The sequence below is a fragment of the Micromys minutus genome (genome assembly GCF_963924665.1).
Source record: "Micromys minutus genome assembly, chromosome: 4".
Taxonomy (NCBI): domain Eukaryota; kingdom Metazoa; phylum Chordata; class Mammalia; order Rodentia; family Muridae; genus Micromys; species Micromys minutus.
Genome location: NC_137973.1, coordinates 36111683 through 36129450, shown reverse-complemented (window position 1 = coordinate 36129450; position 17768 = coordinate 36111683). Strand labels below are relative to the sequence as shown.

At 44.1% G+C, this 17768-nt stretch overlaps 1 protein-coding gene across 1 annotated transcript in view; it reads left to right on the top strand.

Annotated features, from left to right (window-relative positions):
• Positions 1-17768, top strand: part of SLC22A15 (solute carrier family 22 member 15) — a gene marked incomplete at its 5' end in the record, with an annotated part of 61232 nt that overhangs the window by 24698 nt on the left and 18766 nt on the right. Inside the window, 6 exons of the mRNA XM_080916402.1 lie at positions 1732-1864; positions 2542-2706; positions 8148-8277; positions 11447-11662; positions 13352-13492; positions 15654-15739. Of these exons, the coding sequence (XP_080772528.1) occupies positions 1732-1864; positions 2542-2706; positions 8148-8277; positions 11447-11662; positions 13352-13492; positions 15654-15739 (871 nt within the window). The remainder of the gene's footprint in view (positions 1-1731; positions 1865-2541; positions 2707-8147; positions 8278-11446; positions 11663-13351; positions 13493-15653; positions 15740-17768) is intronic.

Below are 17768 nucleotides of genomic sequence, written 5' to 3'. Positions count from 1 at the left end.
AGAAAAGAAGGCTAAGGCCAGCTTTTACAAGCATGTAAGCATGAACGTTAAGAACAAGATGGCTTTAACCGTCTGAATTAGGAGGGTAATCATACTTAAAAACAATTCTCTAGGACAGCATGACATCTAATGTCTCATTTTTCCATTTCAGAATATGTCACCATTGTCTTTTCTCCTGAGGTGAACATTCTTCTACAGAGCTAGCAGTGTATCCAAAGTAAATTAACTTCTCACAGAGCAAAACTCTTCTTCAAATGCCAGAGATCTCTTCAGAACTCTTATATGATATTCTGACACACATTATACCCTGTCCTTCATGAACCTTACTTAGGATTGTCTTGTCAAGACCTTCATCGGCCCATGCTTATAGGGGATACAGAGCAAGGAGAGAGACAAGATATACTTTGGGAGCCCTAATGAGTACTGTCACAGCCTGGAGAAGGGGTAACATAAAAAACAGAAACAGGCAGCTCAGTAAAGTGCCACCATGAGCATTCTCAAGGAGAAGGTGGCCCAAGAGCACTGGGAAGATGAACTATAAATATTCTTGTGTCCTCCAAAGTTAGTATCTCTGTGACATACTGTACTGGTCTCTACTATTAACTGTCACTAGACAGATGTCAGAAAATGATGCTATTCAGAATCTAAGTTCATAATCGTCCTACAGCAGATAATCATCTCTATGAATTTCTCATTGTGCCGTTTTACTGTTTCAGCGTGTAATTCTGTGACCTTGAGTATATTCACATTATTTTAATGTTTATAATTCTGTGACCTTAAGTGATTGACATTATTTTTCAACCATCACTCTGTTCATCTCTAGAAGGTTTTCAACATTCTACATGGAAAGTCTGTTCCCATTAAACAATGGCTTCCTTGCTCCTCCTCTAGTCCTTCTAACCACTGTTCTTGCAGGTACCTCATGTGACTAGCTTCGTGCAGCATTTATTCCTTTGTGCCTTGCTCTCTTCACTTACTATAAGGTCTTCAAAGTTTATCCAGGTTGTAGCATGAATCAGACTGCATTGGCTTTAAAAGTTGAATAATATTCCGTTGTGTATGACTATGGCATGTTCTGAGTCTTTTTCCTGCATGTTTGTCTGTGCGGTGCCCTCGGAACCTGGAAGACAGCATTGGATCTCCTGAACCGGGGCTACCAACAGTTGTGAGCTGCCATGTGGGTGCTGGGAATTAAACCTGGGTCCTCTGGAAGAGTAGCCAAGTGCTCTCTAGCCTCTGCGCCATCTCTTTAGCCCCCTTCCCATTTTTTTTAAGTTTTTGAGGAACATATTTAAGGAATTTTAAACACACTAATCTGTTAAATGAAAGAATTACTCACTGGTCACTTCATATGTGCCATGAGATGAGCAGGCATCAGAAAAAAAAAAATAAATAATGGAAATGGAACTAGGCATCTCCTCTCCAAAAACTGCCAAGGACTCAGGATAAAGCTGTAATCAACAATCGGATATGCGTTTAGCACTTACATGCTGTGGTCAGTTCTGTTAGAAGTATATGAAGAATGCTCTGGAAATATGGCAGCAGTGGTTTCCAGTGTTTCTGAAGCTGTCTCCTTGGATGTTATCTAAGATGATACAAAACTCTGGCTAATGGTGGTTGATGCTGTAAAGTGCTCCAGTCTGGGTTGTTTACTAGACTAATTTAGTTCACTGCTGTCTAATGGCCTAAATTGTGCCCTTTCTGTTTCTTTTCTTCGTCTTCTTCATCTAGTGGTTTTTAATTGCCAACCGATCTTACAAAGTCAGTGCGGCCAGCTCCTTTTTCTTCAGCGGGGTGTTCGTCGGTGTTATCTCCTTTGGTCAGCTTTCAGATCGCTTTGGAAGGAAAAAGGTCTATCTCACAGGTAATCTGTCCCCTTGTGTGTACACTGAACAAGAGGCTTTATTTTCCTAAGATCCTTATGGACATACTAAGGGTGGTTATTTCCTTAACGTTCTCTGTGAGTTCGCAGGTGGACAGAGAGCGTCTGTTTATTGCATTGGCGACAGGCCACGCTGCACTAGCGCTGACTCTGGCCAACTCCTTTCCTGGAATGAGCTCACCTGGCTAAGACCAGATACTTTGGTTAAAGTCTTTTTTTTTTTTTTTTTTTTTTTTTTTGGACAGTGCTTTCTGCAACCCCCAAATTGTAATCTGTGCCCTGCTTCTAAAGAGAGCAGTGAAGGATTGCCACAGCCTTCCTTTCCATTTTCCCGTGTTTTTTTCTGTATTGATTTATTTCAAATGAGCTCTATAGGACCTGGTGTAGCTGTCCTGACAGGCCGAATATGAGCGAGGATTTTCAATTTCTAGCATTATTACAAATAACTGAAAACGGTGTGATTGACAGAAATTGTAAAACAAAGAAAGCAAACCTTGGTTTTTCTTCATCATTTACAAGGCAAATTGATGGGGGGGAGGGACATCTCAGGACATTTAAGTTTACAAAGGTTTATTCTACAAACTGATGAATATAATTTATTATTTTCTTCAAATGCTGTTTTGCTTCTGGGTCATTGAATATTGTTCCTCTCTTCCCAGGTTTTGCTCTTGACATCTTATTTGCTATCGCAAATGGATTTTCCCCCTCCTATGAATTCTTTGCAGTAACTCGCTTCTTGGTGGGCATGATGAATGGAGGGATGTCCCTGGTGGCCTTTGTCTTGCTAAATGAGTGCGTGGGCACCGCCTACTGGGCACTTGCAGGTACTGCTTCGCCTTCTGCAGCTCTGGATGGGAGTGTTTAAGGGAGAATCAAAAAACACACCTTGGACTTGAGGCACTTCATATGTATATGTTGAGTATTCCTCACCCTAATGCTGGGGACCCGAAGCGTTCCAGATTCCACATTTTTATGCATGATGAAATGCCTTGGAGATGTGGCCCAATTCTAAACACAAAATGCATTTACATTTCATAGCTGCTTAATGTGCGTAGCCCCGGGGGTGATGCCGTGTGGAATTTTTAGTGTCTCTATTTTGGGTTTAAACCATCATATCCAGGTAAAGAATGATTTTTTTTTTCCACCTGAGGAATTGTGTTAGCTCTCAAACTGTTGCTGGTTTTAGAACACTTGGGATTAGGGGTTTTCAGATTAGGGATGCTCAGCCTGTATTGTACTAGCTTCCAGCTCCTGCCAGTGAGTGCTTCAAGGTGTCAGACATATTCCCTGGTGGAAGCCTTCCCTGGGCCTGCCTCACAGACAGGTGGCCACCCACCTCATGACCTGTCTGCAGGTGACTGGCAAGTGGCTCATTTGCTCAGAACAGCATTCAGCACATTCTCCTTACACTGGGAAATAGGGCAGGGCCAGAAAACCCAGAACTCTTTCTCCAGGTGCCCCTTACTTCATCCTAATGACTCCCGTTTATGGCTTTCCTCATCCTTACTGTTCTCTCTGGTCAATAGAGGGCATCCTTGTAGCATTTCTTACTGATGCTAAATTTCTACACTGAGACCATATTTTGTATTTATTCTTTCTAATAGCTCCAGTATCCTCTCAAGACCACATGTAGAGTAAAAAGAATTACTTAATTTTTTTACACTTTTTATTTTTGTGTGTATATGCATTCACACACACGTGTGTGCAAGCACATGTGCCCATATGCACATGCTCAGAGAAAAACTTGCAGGAGTCAGTTCTTTCCTTCCATCGTGTGTGGCACCAGGGGACTGAATGCAGGGCATCAGGCTTGATGGCAAACACCTTTACCCACTGAGCCATCTCATTAGGTTGTCTCAGGTGGGGTGTCTATTGCTGTGATGAAACACCGTGACTAAAATCAAGTTGGGGAGGAAAGGGTTTATTTCACTTTACTCTGTAGTCTGCCATCCAGGGAAGTGAGGGCAGGCGCTCAAGGCAGGAACCTGCACACAGGAACTATGGCAGAGTGCCGTTTATTGGCTTGCCTCTTTATAGTTTGCTCAAGCTGTGTGCTTACAGCGCCCAAGACCACCAGCCCCAGAGTGTCACCGCCCATCACTCAGCAATCAACAAAATATGACACAAGCTCGCCAGTATCCAGCCCCGTGGGGACATTTCTTAGCTGAGATTCCTTTTTGAAAAGTGTCTCTAGCTTGTGCTATATTGACATAAAAGTAGCCAGCCTAAAGGCTGGGGGCCGACGATATGGCTCAGTGAGTAAAATATTTGCTGGTTTCAGATTCCCCAACATTCATATGAGAAGCCAGGCATGACAGTGTATGTCTGTCACCTCTACTGGGGAAATGGTAAGGTTCTGGTTCAGTGACTATTTCAAATCATAATGTAGAGAGCAACAAAGGAAGACACACATCAGCCTCCAGCCTCCACGTGAACAGGCACAGGCACCTGCACACACATCCTTGTGTTGCACACACACACACACACACACACACACACACACACACACCACACCACACGTGTACACCAGACACGGACACATACACTTTATATATACATGCATATACTACACACACACACATACGCACACATGCATACACCAGACACATACACATATACACACACACATGCATACACCAGAGACACACACACACACACGCATACACCAGACACATACACATACACACACACACACACATGCATACACCAGAGACACACACATATACATGCATACACCAGACACAAACAGACACATACACACACATGCATATACAAGTCACACTCACACATGCACACACTATGTGACTTCAAATATCATCTTAGGAGAATGCCTATATGCCTATATCCAAACCTCTCTACCTTTTAGATTATAAATTTGCACTGATAACTTTTGGAGGTTTTTAAAAAAGAAAAAAAAAATTTTTCATTTACTTGACAGTCATTGGTACAAACAATATTTTGTACCAATATGGGAACAAAATTGTCCTTATGGCTGATTTTTTTTAAATGTACTTAAGTGACAAAATTATGAGAGAATACCATTTCTACTCTTTAGAACTAAGTCCAATTCTTTGCGATTATAATTACAACATTTCTCCCTTGCCTTACCGCCCTCCAAGCCCTCCTGTTTCTCCCTCTCACAGAAAACCTCCAGAAAGATTGTTCTCCTGGATGTGTGTTCATAGAAAAGAGAAAATAAAACCGCGGTGTCTTTGAAGAAGCCGTATAGTTGGCTATGTGAACCCAGTGATAGTTCAGACTAGGTAGGAACTGCAGCAGAGAGGGAGGGGGAAAGCTGAGTTAGATTTGGATGGCCACGACCTGGAGAGGGACCAGCAGAGATGGGGAGATAGGCCTAAGGGTGGCTTCATGGTCTGGGTCTGAAAACCAGGGCAGTCACTCGTGCTTTTTACAGAATAATGTCAGAACTAAATAGTATCTTCTAACCTGCCGACATTTAGGCAGATTCTAACTGAGCAGGAACAAGAGACTTGAAATGTATTAAGAAATAAATGGAAAACTAATGTGAATAAAAGCACAAAGACCCCAAGGCACAGAACCATTGAGTAGACCAGACACGGTATTCCAGGACTGTAATGACAAAGGGACTTGTAATCCTCACATCTTCAACGGTTTGAGTCATGTCAGGCCTGCAGCTCTTCTCCTCAGGCCCACTGTCAGTTACAAGTATGTGTGTGGATTCTTGCTGGACCCCAGCTGTGACCATCCAATAGCCCATCAGATTCAGCATTACTTTCTCTCCACCTACACCTGACATTATTGTCTGGACCTCCACCTGCTGCCGCCATGACAGTGTGTAAGCTGGAAGCCTCTGGTTATGGTCATCCACCGAGCTACAGCATACCTTTGGGTCATCCCCCTTGTCCACTATGTCCATTTGGTTGTGACAGATGCTCAACTCTGAAGAGTGTGGATAGAGAGGGAGCCCGCTCGCTCAGCATCCCATGACAGTGCAGCTAGGCCGAGGAGATTTCTGGAACCTGGGTGCTTCTCATCTCTGTTCTCCATCCTGCCCGAAAATTTTCTCAGCCAGAAGTGAGACCCCCAGCAGTATTTGCAATGATGTGTTCTGACTGGTCCAGCAAGGATTATTCTTAACAGCTAAGGGAACCATGAATGGTAGCCTCCACTTGACTGACAGGAGTCATAAGATAGAATCAGTCCTCCAGTTAAGTGTGGTTGGGAGGTTCTTAGAATTAGAAAGGTAAGGAAGGCAGAAAAATATTCTAAAGTAGATGCTCATAATCCGAGGCATCCATGTCTTCCCTGCCCCGACCCTGTCATACATCAGAGTACAAACCCAAACCCAGACTGTAATAGGAGGCTGTGGTAGTTCATTCCAACTGTGATTGTTTTGGGAAAGACTTTAATGAGCACACTTTGGGGCATGGCTGAGATAGAGTCTAGAGAAGATGAACTGAGAGGGGAGGACCCACCCAGAGGAAGGCGGCCCCATCCTGTGAGCTAAGAGTGCAGACTGAGGAAGGCAGAAAAGAACAAGAGATGAGCGCCCGCGTTCATCTCTCCACCCCTGGTCCACCCAGACTTGAACAAGCAGCCTCACACTCTCCCTGCTGAGCTCCTCCACCATGACAGACTCCCGCCCTCTCAGAGTGTAAGCCAAAATAAACCCGTCCACCCTTAAACTGATGTCTGCCTGACATTCCATCACTGCGCGGAGATAAGTAGAGATTACAAATATAACACTTGTATAACAAGCATTATTTTTGGAAGCTATTCATAATGAACATTACCCTTTGAGGCCAGTATTGTTTTTATTTCAATGATGAGAAGACAAACATTCAAGGTGATATAGTGACTTGTTCAAAACCACACTGTAGTACAGCCTTCCTAATGCTGCGACCCTTTAATACAGTTTCTCATGCCGTGGCGACCCCTCATCATAAAATTATTTTTGTTGCTATGTCATAGCTGTAATTTTTCTAGTTATAAATCACAAGGTAAATATCTAATATGCAGGATAACTGATATGTGACCCCTGTGAAAGGGTCATTTGACTCCCAAAGAAGTCACAGCCCACAGATTGAGAACCATTCCTCTAGTATTTGGTAAAACTGAGGTTTAAATGTGATTCCTCTGAAACAAGTCTACATTGTCCCCTGGCTATGTGGTCATGGGTGAGTACTGAGTGACAGAGACAGAAGCCTTATTCTTGGACGCCAGCCAAGTGCTATTTGATGTACTTTATGAATCTGCAAATAGGTATTGATTGCCTTACATCAGGGGACTCCATACTGTCCCTATTCCCTCACCCCCTGAATCCTGCTTTCAGAACGCTGAACACACACACACCCCTTTGGCTCTTTTTTTTTCACCAGGGCCAACACTATACAAGTCATCATGGTTTGTCATCAAGGCTGTTATGAACAAAGATCAAAGAAAACATGTTTCTAAGATTAGCATAGAAAAAAATAAGACTAAGAAAAACTTAGGCTTCTTTACGGTTATGGGGTTGGTATTTTTTCGTGAATGCTTTGACAAAAATCCTTGCTTCAAACAGTTTGTGTTCCTACTTGGGAGAGGCAGGTGAGAAACAGGAAAATGTAAGGATTCGTATATCTGATGATGATAAACTAAGTAGAGAGAAGAGGGGGGAGCTTGGGTGGCTTAAGTTAATATTTTTGTGAATAGCTTCTGTAATACAGATTAAGAGCCAGGGGATGGGAGATGGCTCAGTGCATTCAGACCCTCTCTGACAAGCCTATCAGAGTTTGATCTGTGGAACCCACGTGGTGGAAGGAAGGAACCAGCTACCACAAAGAATCTCCCAACTTCCTCAAGTGCACTGTGGCACACGCAAGCCCACACACATAACAGTAAATAAAAACAGAATACAACCTTTTTTTAAAATATTAAGATCAGCATTGCAGGAACTGCATGACCCAAAAGTCATATCACCCCCACTGGGGGAAAAATATCTCCAGCCTCAGCCCCAGGTGCAGACAGAAGTCACTGCAGCACCCAGTTCAGAAAGCACTTGACTGAAGCCTTGGACTTGCATCTTGTCCACACAGGGTGCATGTTTTCAGCTGCCCTCCCTCCATTTTCACAGATTTCTGGCCCTTCATTAGAAGTTGGGTGCTATGCAGTCTTCCCGCCCCCTTCTGCCTCGTATACTTAGTAGGGCAGAGCTGACGTCTCACAAGGAGAAAATGTACACTGATCAGATTGGAAAGGGTGCCATGGTGATCTTCGCCAGTGACAATTCTCTTCCCTGCTTTAGGGTCGATTGGCGGTCTCTTCTTTGCTGTTGGCATCGCCCAATACGCCCTGTTAGGATACTTCATCCGCTCCTGGAGGACCCTGGCTCTTCTGGTCAACCTGCAAGGAACAGTAGTCTTTCTCTTATCTCTGTAAGTAGACTTTTGGAATTTTTGTTCCATAAACAGAAATGTCTTGGAAGAATGTGAGCAGGCAAGTAAGCAGCACTACGTCTTCCAGGAGCTTGCCTGCAGCGAATTCTGGGAAGAGCTAAACTGCAAACTTTTGATTCTTGCCAGCTCCTTGAAGAGAGAGATGCTAGTTAATTAGTTCAAATTGGTATCTCGTGTTTAATTTCCCAGTAAACTGCATTTGGCCTTCAGACTATTGGAAATTTCTTTCCTTTTTCCTCTTTTTCTTTTTCTTATTTTTTAACCCGATGCCTTAAGTTAAAGATCTTCAAGCTGGATCTCACCACGGGCTAGGTGTGAGACTGAGATCTGATACTGCGGAGCCTAGTATAAGTGCTGACCATGTAGTAATATCTGTCCATCGTGCACAGGAGTCTCATCCCAGGATCTCCAAGTCCACAGAGATACCTTGTCTACAGGAGTGCTCAGAGCAATACTAGAATAAATCCCGGGCCAGGGTGGGCTCCACAAACAATCACCCAAGTGTTGCATTATGGTGGTAAGCCACCACGTTCAGCCCACTTAAGCAAGCTTTAATGTGTTGGGTGAAAGCTGTATCTTCTCTAAGGTGTCAGACCAAAATCGTTTGCATAAACAAAGATTTATTCCAACGGTATCTTTCTTCTGTGGCATACAGTGAGACAGACCTGTGGCAGTATCTTAACTCCAGTGGCTCTGTTATTTAGTAGCTATTTATTGTGTCTACAGTGAGATCTGAACTGAAACTTGCTTCTATGTGTCTTCGAGAACAAAAGAAGAGTTAAATGCAGAAATGGTTGCCACAAAATAGTTAGCTGTAGTAAAGAAAACCCTCATTACAGGACTGAGTTATATGAACGGCCCGGAGGTGATTTTATTATAAAGGGAAATAATAACACTTTATAATTTGCACATTGTACGTGTTTAAAAACAAATTACCCACGTATTGGTGGGTAAATGAGTTTTCTTTTCAAATATTTAACAAAGCTCATACCTCTGCACCTAGCCTGACTCTTATCTCCCCTTCAATGGCATTGCAAACTCAATGGATGCTTCCAGCCAATGTGTCTCTTTGTTTTCACTGAGTCTGCAGTCTGAATTAGTTACTGCTTAGTGCTAGATGAGGAGCTGTCCTCACTGGGAATTGATGTCAGGACATGAACAGTGGGGAGCAGAGAGAAAGGATGCATGACTTCTAGAAGCATCCTCACTCCCAAATGTCATCTTCAGTATGGTTGGTGGTGTCATGGCAGCAGGGTTTTGTTTGTTTTGTTTTTTGCTAATTAACCATTCTACAAACACAAAGAGGCCCAGGAGTACATGGCTGCCGTTAGCAACCGATAATCACATCTGGATTTTGAGATGCTTCCTGCTGGTTCTATTTTCATCCCTTCCAACTTCACCCAGTTTAAATTCTCCATATATGTTTTCCCTGCATAGGCAGGTTAGCTGTCTCCTAACAGTTCTTTTTGTTTACATAAAGACTCCATCAGTTCATGTACACAGTAGGTCTACATGCATCTGGGTCAGTGGGTCAAACTTGATCACTGGCAGATGCAGCTTCCAACAGAGCAGCACTGACTTGGTTATTTACATATCGGTCAACATCAGTCGTTAAATGGCAACAAGGGAGTGACTAAAGGGTTTCACAAGACATTATAGATGGCTTTGATTGACAGTCCAGGGCTGTACATGAGTGTCCTTGTCTCCAGTGGCCATGTTCTGTAGAAACTCCTTTTTGTCTCAACACCGTTCCTCTCGGCATCCGTTACCCTGCCTTGTATAGAATGGAAATGCCCACTCAGTGGTTATTGTCTGGATGTCTGCCTACCACGCTTCCAGGTCCTCTAGTGCTGGCCACTCTCACCATCCTTACTGAGAAGTAGCAGGAATTCAGGGGGGAAAACCTATTTTATTCGACAAAATTTGACTTAAGGAAGAAAATACTAGGTTGGACTTTAAAAACTAAAGTACTGTGATGTTATGTTTAGTAAAGAGGGTGTCCAGTCTAGAAAGATGGTTCAGTAGGTCAGAGTGCTTGCCTTGCAAACTTGAAGACTTAAGGTCAAATCCTAGTACCCGTGTAAAAATGTGGCCACATGCCCAGTAACCCAAGGAAAATTACTTCCAGGTTAAGTGAGAGACTGTGCTTCGAAGGAATACGGATGGATAGATCAGAGGACCTGACACACACACACACACACACACACACACACACACACACACACTTACAAAAGGCTTTCATTCTGCCCCCTGGTTGAGAGCCCCCCAAAAACAGGGTGATGAAAATCCCATACCTAAGTTTTGAAACTCTGAGGAGACTAGTGGCCTAGCACAGAGGAAATGTCTGTTGTTCTGTAACTGGAAGTTATTCTTTGCAGTCCTGGTAAAACAGCAAAACTTCTCCCAACACTTCAAAGCTACTGTGCTGGATGGTTTGAGCATTTTGAAACAGTGAACATTCAGAAGTAACAAAGATATGCTATACTGTTTCATGCTCCTGTGCAATCTTACTGCTCCCTCCTAAATCACATGTCATCTTATGTTACAAACACCTTTGAAATGTTTTGTTTGATAAAGATTTTTATCTCAATGTTGGACTTTTTCAGAGCTTAAAAACCTCATTGTTTAGGCATGGTGGAGGAAATCTATCATCCCAGCATTCCGGAGGGTCTTGAGTTCAGAGTTATTCTGAACTTTGTAGCAGGTTTGAGGTCAACCTGTTCTACACAGTGAGATCAGAAAAAGATAAAGCCAGGCTATACCCACTGCCGTATGTCTATCAACAACATCTAGTAGGGATTCAGCACTGGGCCTGGCCCATGCTTTGTGAGGAACACGCATCCTCCAGTACTGGAGATTTGCCATCTACTTACTGAAACTTATTTAAAAGGAAATGCAAACTATTTACTTTCATTGAAACCAATATTTGAAAAGCTCAGTTCCAACAGAAAAAAATGAGCCACCACTTACTGTCACCACAGTGTTCAGAGTGCCCCCTTTGTTCTCCCTCCTGTGTCACTGGGGAAGTCACTTATGCTTCCGAAGGAAGTGAGCCATAGTGAGGGAAGCCACCATAGAGGGGATGTTTTCTCCTTCCCCTGCACGTGCACCTGTATGAATATCCAGCCTTCAATGACGTGTCTTTCAGATTCATTCCTGAATCACCTCGTTGGTTATACTCCCAGGGTCGGCTGAGAGAGGCGGAAGAGGCTCTGTACCTCATTGCCAAGAGGAACCGCAAGCTCAAGTGCACATTCTCACTAACACATCCGGCCAACAGGAGCTACAGGGAAACTGGAAGCTTCCTGGATCTGTTCCGTTACCGGATCCTGCTAGGACATACTCTGATCCTGATGTTCATCTGGTAATTCTGAGAGGTGTTCATGGAATCTTCAGTTTGAATGCTACAGGTCTCTTGATAACCTGTTTGCCAGGGTTACCTGAAGAAACAGGGCTGCAGAAAGATTGCCACCCTGTCAGTGCGAGGCTACTTTGTAAAAACAAAAACAAAACAAAACACCAAGGCTCTTTCCCCTCAGTGCTTGCTGTGTGAACCCCTCTGCTCTCTGGGAAATGTTATCTCTGGCCCTCATAGGTTCCCAGGGCTGGACAAAACCACCCATCAAGTCTGTAGATGAAGTGTTAACACTCTGAGCCTGATATTCGCTGGCTTAGCATAGTCCAGCCTGCCTCTCAGAATGCTTCTGAGTTAATATAAGCTGCATCTAGGTGGCTCCTTTTGAAGAATGAAGTCTCAGAGGGACAATTACGTGGCTTGTGTCCCAGGGAACAATAAGTGCATGGTGAATGTCAAACCAAGGCCCAGGGTTAGAGGTATGGAGGACCACTGAAAATCAAACCTGCAGTGTAGTACCAACACTGCTGATTAGAGGGTCTTACTAGTTTAAAAAAGCAGGTACCAAGAGCACAGGAACTCAGCTCTACCCAGCTGTGTGTTTGCTTATCACAAGTCCATCAGCTGCTTTGGAGGAAGCATCTACCCTTAAAGTTTACATGTAAGCGAGAATACATGTGCGCTCGTGTGTGTGTGTGTGTGTGTGTGTGTGTGTGATATAAGGAAGTAAAGGGCATTATACAACCAGTGGTGTTGGAAATCCCAGGTAATCTATTGCTTGGGTAGGAACTTGTGGTTTACTAGCTGGGTTCATATACCAGTCAAGGCCAGACTCAGGTTGTTAGGACCAGTTGTTCTGTGTTGTGATGTTAATACAGCAGCTTGCTAATCGCCGATGTTTCCCAAGTAGTTCAGTCTGATTTGGAGCATCCGGCTGGCACTCAGTAGAGCTGAGCCCCATGGCACATCATTCCCCACTGCAGGGGACAGGCATGTGACCTGCACAATACCAGGGCTGGGAGGTGCTTCCTGAGTGTGACTGTCAATGGAGGTGTGCACATATGAGTTAATGGCTCTCCAGAGCCTCCCTCCTTGTTGCTCTTCCCAGGAGGTCCTGCTCTGCTGTGACCCTGGCCTTTTCTCCTCTACTCTGGTCTCTAGTATATTCGCCCACTGAAGACCTGGGATTGGAAGTGTCTAGGGTTCTAGGGAAATGGAGAACCAGGCTTTGTGGCCTGCAGATGACCCACCAGAGGATCCAGGCCATTCTCTGGCCATCCCCCATTGGCTTTGCCCATAGGAGGCTCTGTTCAGCCCTTCTGATAATATCACCAGACCACAGGCCATGTTCCCTAGATTGCTGAACCCAATGAAGTAAGAACAGGGCCATTGTTTCTACTGCAGTGCAGAAACGCTTGAGGAGACAGAAACAATGTCTTTTCTCAAGCAGGAACTATACATCCATTTGCTTTGTAGAACACGTAGACATAAATCACCCACAAAGCCCCATTATGCTTTTGTTTCTTAATAGGATAGAAGTTTAGATGAAGACAGAAGGTTCAGTGGGAGAGTCAGACTCATTACTTGAAGCAGAGGGTATTCTATTGAATGGTACTGTTTAATCTCTCCTGGGGAGGGGGATTGTTTCTGTCCTGTGGACTTTTCTCTTGCCTCTCAGTCTTTTGATCTCCAATACAGGTTTGTGTGCAGCTTGGTGTACTACGGCCTCACCTTGAGTGCGGGTGACCTAGGGGGGAGCATTTATGCCAACCTGGCTTTATCTGGCCTCATAGAGATTCCATCCTACCCTCTCTGCATCTACCTGATTAACCAAAGATGGTGAGTATGGAAAACATGAGGCATACCACAGAGGTGTGCGCTGTAGCGGACACATTTTTCCAGTTGCGCATACCCCATTGCTATGCTCTAAGGCTTTAGACAGTGTGTGCCCAGCACTGCCTAGCAGACTTTCACTCCGGTCAAATACAACTAAGCTTGCCTTTTATTGTAGTGGTTCTTGGGTTTTGTGTATGTGAATGCTTATGTAGGCTTTAACTCATAGTCTCTGAGTAGTCAGTGCAGATTCATAGCATAAGCAATCTGGTGACTGGCTCCATGGAGATAGAATCCCATCAACTCAGAATTCACAAGTTCTTTTAAGACAAAACCTGACAGAACTAGAAAGACTCCCTACCTCCTAAGATCTCCTAGGAAGGGACAGAGTATATCCTGCTTTTGTTGCTTGTGAGCAAGGGAGTGAAATTCCAAGTTATTTTACAGAGATCAGCATCTTTGTCTTTCTCCCCTCTGTTTTTTAATGACAGATGGACCAGGCGAGTTATCTCATTGTCTAGACATTACCATGTCAACCCAAACTCTAACACCACCCAACGCTCTACTATCAGGCAGGAAACCAAGAGTCCTCTAATGGTTATTTAGCCTCGTTAATGAAAGAAGTTAAAAACAGACTTGGAAGGAAGCTTGAGGACAACTTTATTAAAGTTTGAGAGAAAAATAAAAGGGCAGGAAGGCTGGAAATCCGGGCAGAGGAGAGACAGAGAGAATGCCATGCCTTCAGGTTATGCATGGAGGCCAGAGAATCAGTGCTGTGCAGAGTGTCAAGGAAAATATTCTTGGCCAGTATCTGAAGAGATGAAGAGAAAGACCAGCAGACAAATGCTGGGTGCCAGGCCAACCTGTCCCAACATTGCTGGGAATAGGGGTGGACTAGTGAGCTGAAGGGAAAAGCCATCAAAAGCAATGGGTCATAAGCAGCAATGCCCTTTATAGCCCACCCCTGACTCACCTACCTCTCCTGACAGCATGTTTCAGCTGAGAGTCAAATGCAGGACTCTGTTCAGTTGGAGGCTTTCCTCCCAGAGAGCGTTGCAGACACCTGTCTGAGTCCTCTGCTGGTCACCATTACTCTCACTGTGGTCCCAGAAGCAGGGCAGCCATCACACTCAGCATCCCTGGAAGGGCACATCCTCTTCTTTTGAAGCTACAGGTTCCTGTGTATGCCTCTGATGGCCACTTCTAGTATTACCAGGAAGCTTTCATGAGGGTAGCCTATGCCCAGGGCTTGCCTATCATGGCTAATGTCACTGAAATTCATTACATGCTAGCTGTTAAAAAGACACCAGAGCTTTTCTGTTTTCCAGCAGCTACTGCTTCAAGGCAGGGCTGAAATCTGTAGGGAAGAAGTTCAGCACCTTTGGAGTCAAGGAGACCAGGGTTTCCTTCTAGTCTGAGCCACGTGTTAGCTTTCTGACTTTAGTAAGTTCCCCCACTAAGCCTCCATTTGTACTTGGTCTAAAACCAGCAATCCTAACATTACCCTGACAAATTAGTTATCAGAATTACAAATAGGTACTGAGGTTCCTGGCAGAGGACCTGGCCTGTTGCTTCAGAATAAAGATTAATGTCACATCTTTGTTCCAAACCTGGGTCCTCTTATTTGGAAATTGAAGTGTACAATACATTTTACCTAAATTGAAACCACTAGCAAGATTTTTTTTCCTGCCTATATCTCTAAAAGTTTGATACAAAGACCAACAAACCTTGAATTTAAATTATTTAACTAATCACCATAAGAATTATAACCAGAGAATTAAACCAACTAGAGGGCTCTGTTCTCTTTATTAGATTAGTCTCTAAAGGACAGGGCGTGTAACCGCACATGCCTACACATTTATTCTTGGGACGGAGTGAGGTAAGAGGCGGCTTGCATCTAAAATAGTCCTGCCACAGGGCACACTCTCGGAAATACAATGGTTCGCTCCCTGTGTACGTGATCTGAACCCGCCGGCCAGTGGAGTCCCCTTCTCATACTTGTTTACATCCTCATCTGTCTCCTAACCAGCTACATTTGCCACCCACTCAAAAAAAAAAAAAAAAAAAGAAATTAAATTGTGAACATTTAAGGAGGAAAGTTTCAGGAAAGGCAAGATGGCTTTATAAGATTCTTTGGAGAGCCGTGTGATTTCCTCCCATTGTTTAGGTTTGGTCGGAAGCGAACACTAGCAGCGTTTTTGTGCCTTGGAGGACTGGCCTGTCTTATTGTGATGTTTCTTCCAGAAAAAAAAGGTATGCCTTTCAAATTTCCATGAGGGTTTTGAACAGCACTTTTATTACAATGAATCTCAACCTAGTAAAGGGATTACCATATGCCATGCTTCATTTCTGTGATTGCATATCACTTAGCGATTGTGCGGGCGATAATGGGCTGGAGTCTTTGCATTGCCTGAACTATTCTCTGGGTGAATAATGTGCTCAGAGGTGTGCTATTAATTCTTTCAAGCTATTGAGCTACCATCTGGGGTGTCTGGGATGCAGCTCTGGTGATGTTGGAGTTGTTTACTTGATAACGGGAAAGGCCAAGGCCCTCTCTGCACTGAAAGACACTCTTTCTGAGCTGCAAATGAAACTGCACACTCCTGCCAGTCTGGAAACTGGAGGTTAGACATTGGTTCTCAGAGGTATATTAGAACCCCCTAAATGTCTCTACCTGGTACCCTGAGGTAAATAATAATAATAATAATGATGATGATGATGATGATGATGATGATAATGATAATAACAGCAACACCATAGAGTAACATTCACTGTTCATCACAGTGGTTAGTCCTTGGTCATTTTAAAGTATGACTAAGGACTCCTGAAATGACTCAGCTGGTAAAGGCCCTTGCCACAAAGCCTTTGACCTAAGTCTGATCACAAGAACCTACATGATGGAGGTGAGAACAGCTCCCACAAGTTTTTCTTTGACTTCCACACATATGCTGTGGTGCGTGTGCACGCGCACACACACACACACACACACACACACACACACACACACACACACACACACACACTTTAAAGAAAGTATATTTGTAGGGAGCGTTGATACCTTTATAATTCTGTAGCTTTTCTAAACAATATAGCTTCAAAAGCTATTCCTTTGGGGTGGGAATGTAGTTTAGTTAGTAGACCACTTGTCTAGACTACACAAAACCCTGGGTTCAGTCCCCAGGAACACACAGAATCTGGGCATGGTGGCAAATCTGCAACCCCAGAATTCTGGAGATGAAGGCAGGAAGATTAGAAGTTCACGGTCATCCTTGGCTATATTACAAGTCTGAGGTCAGATGCATGAGACCCTACTTAGAATTAGAAATAAATGTCTCCTTGTTGTCCCATTTAACATCGTTACCCCATGTAGGAATTCCGTAAAGCTGGCGTATGCTCGCAATTCCAGCACTTAGGAGACTGAAGCAGTAGATCTCAAGATGGAGGCTGATTTGCCTATGTAGCAGATTGGAGGCAGGCCTGGGCTGCAGAGCTAGACACTGTTTCAATAATTTAAAAAAAAAAGAGGAGAAAGTTCTGTAGATACATAGGGATTTGCAACTTTCTAAGCTTTTATGTTTTGTGCTCCTTTTCCGGTACCTGCACAGAGGGGTGTGGCTTTCAGTGAGGAGGGTCCGACCAGCTCTGCTACCAGGGTACATGGGCTGATAACACCCTGAGCTGAGTCTGGGGACTTTGATCGCTGTCGTGTGGCTCTTGTGCTCTGGATGGGAATCATGGAGACAGTCTGGTAGCTTCTGGGAAGCATGAAGTGGTCATTCCCCAGAGCAGCCTGTATGTTAGGCGCCCTCTGCTGAACTGCTACTCCCTGAAGTTCAGTTGCTCTACTGTGTTATCCAGAGCCGATCAGGCAGCCCAGACTCTTCCTGACCCTGCGATGTACCTGCTCCTCTGTTGGTCACCACCTCAAGTTTTGTGCCACAAACAGATCACACACCTTTTTTTGTTTCTCCATTTAACAGCGATTTAGGCTGGGATTGTGCCACGGCTGGGCAAGGATTGCACTACAGCCGGGTTTGTTTGTTGTTTGTTTGTTTGTTTGTTTTGTTTTTGTTTTTTCCTATTTTTTTCTTATTAGATATTCTCTGCATTTACATTTCAGATGTTATCCCCTTCTCCCAATCTTATTCCCCCTCCCCCTCCCATTGCCTCCATGAAGGTGCTCCCTCTCCCAACCCCCCTCTCCCACCTCAGCACATTGACATTCCCCTACACTGGGAAAAGGAGCCTTTGCTGGACCAAAGGCCTCTCCTTCCATTAATTC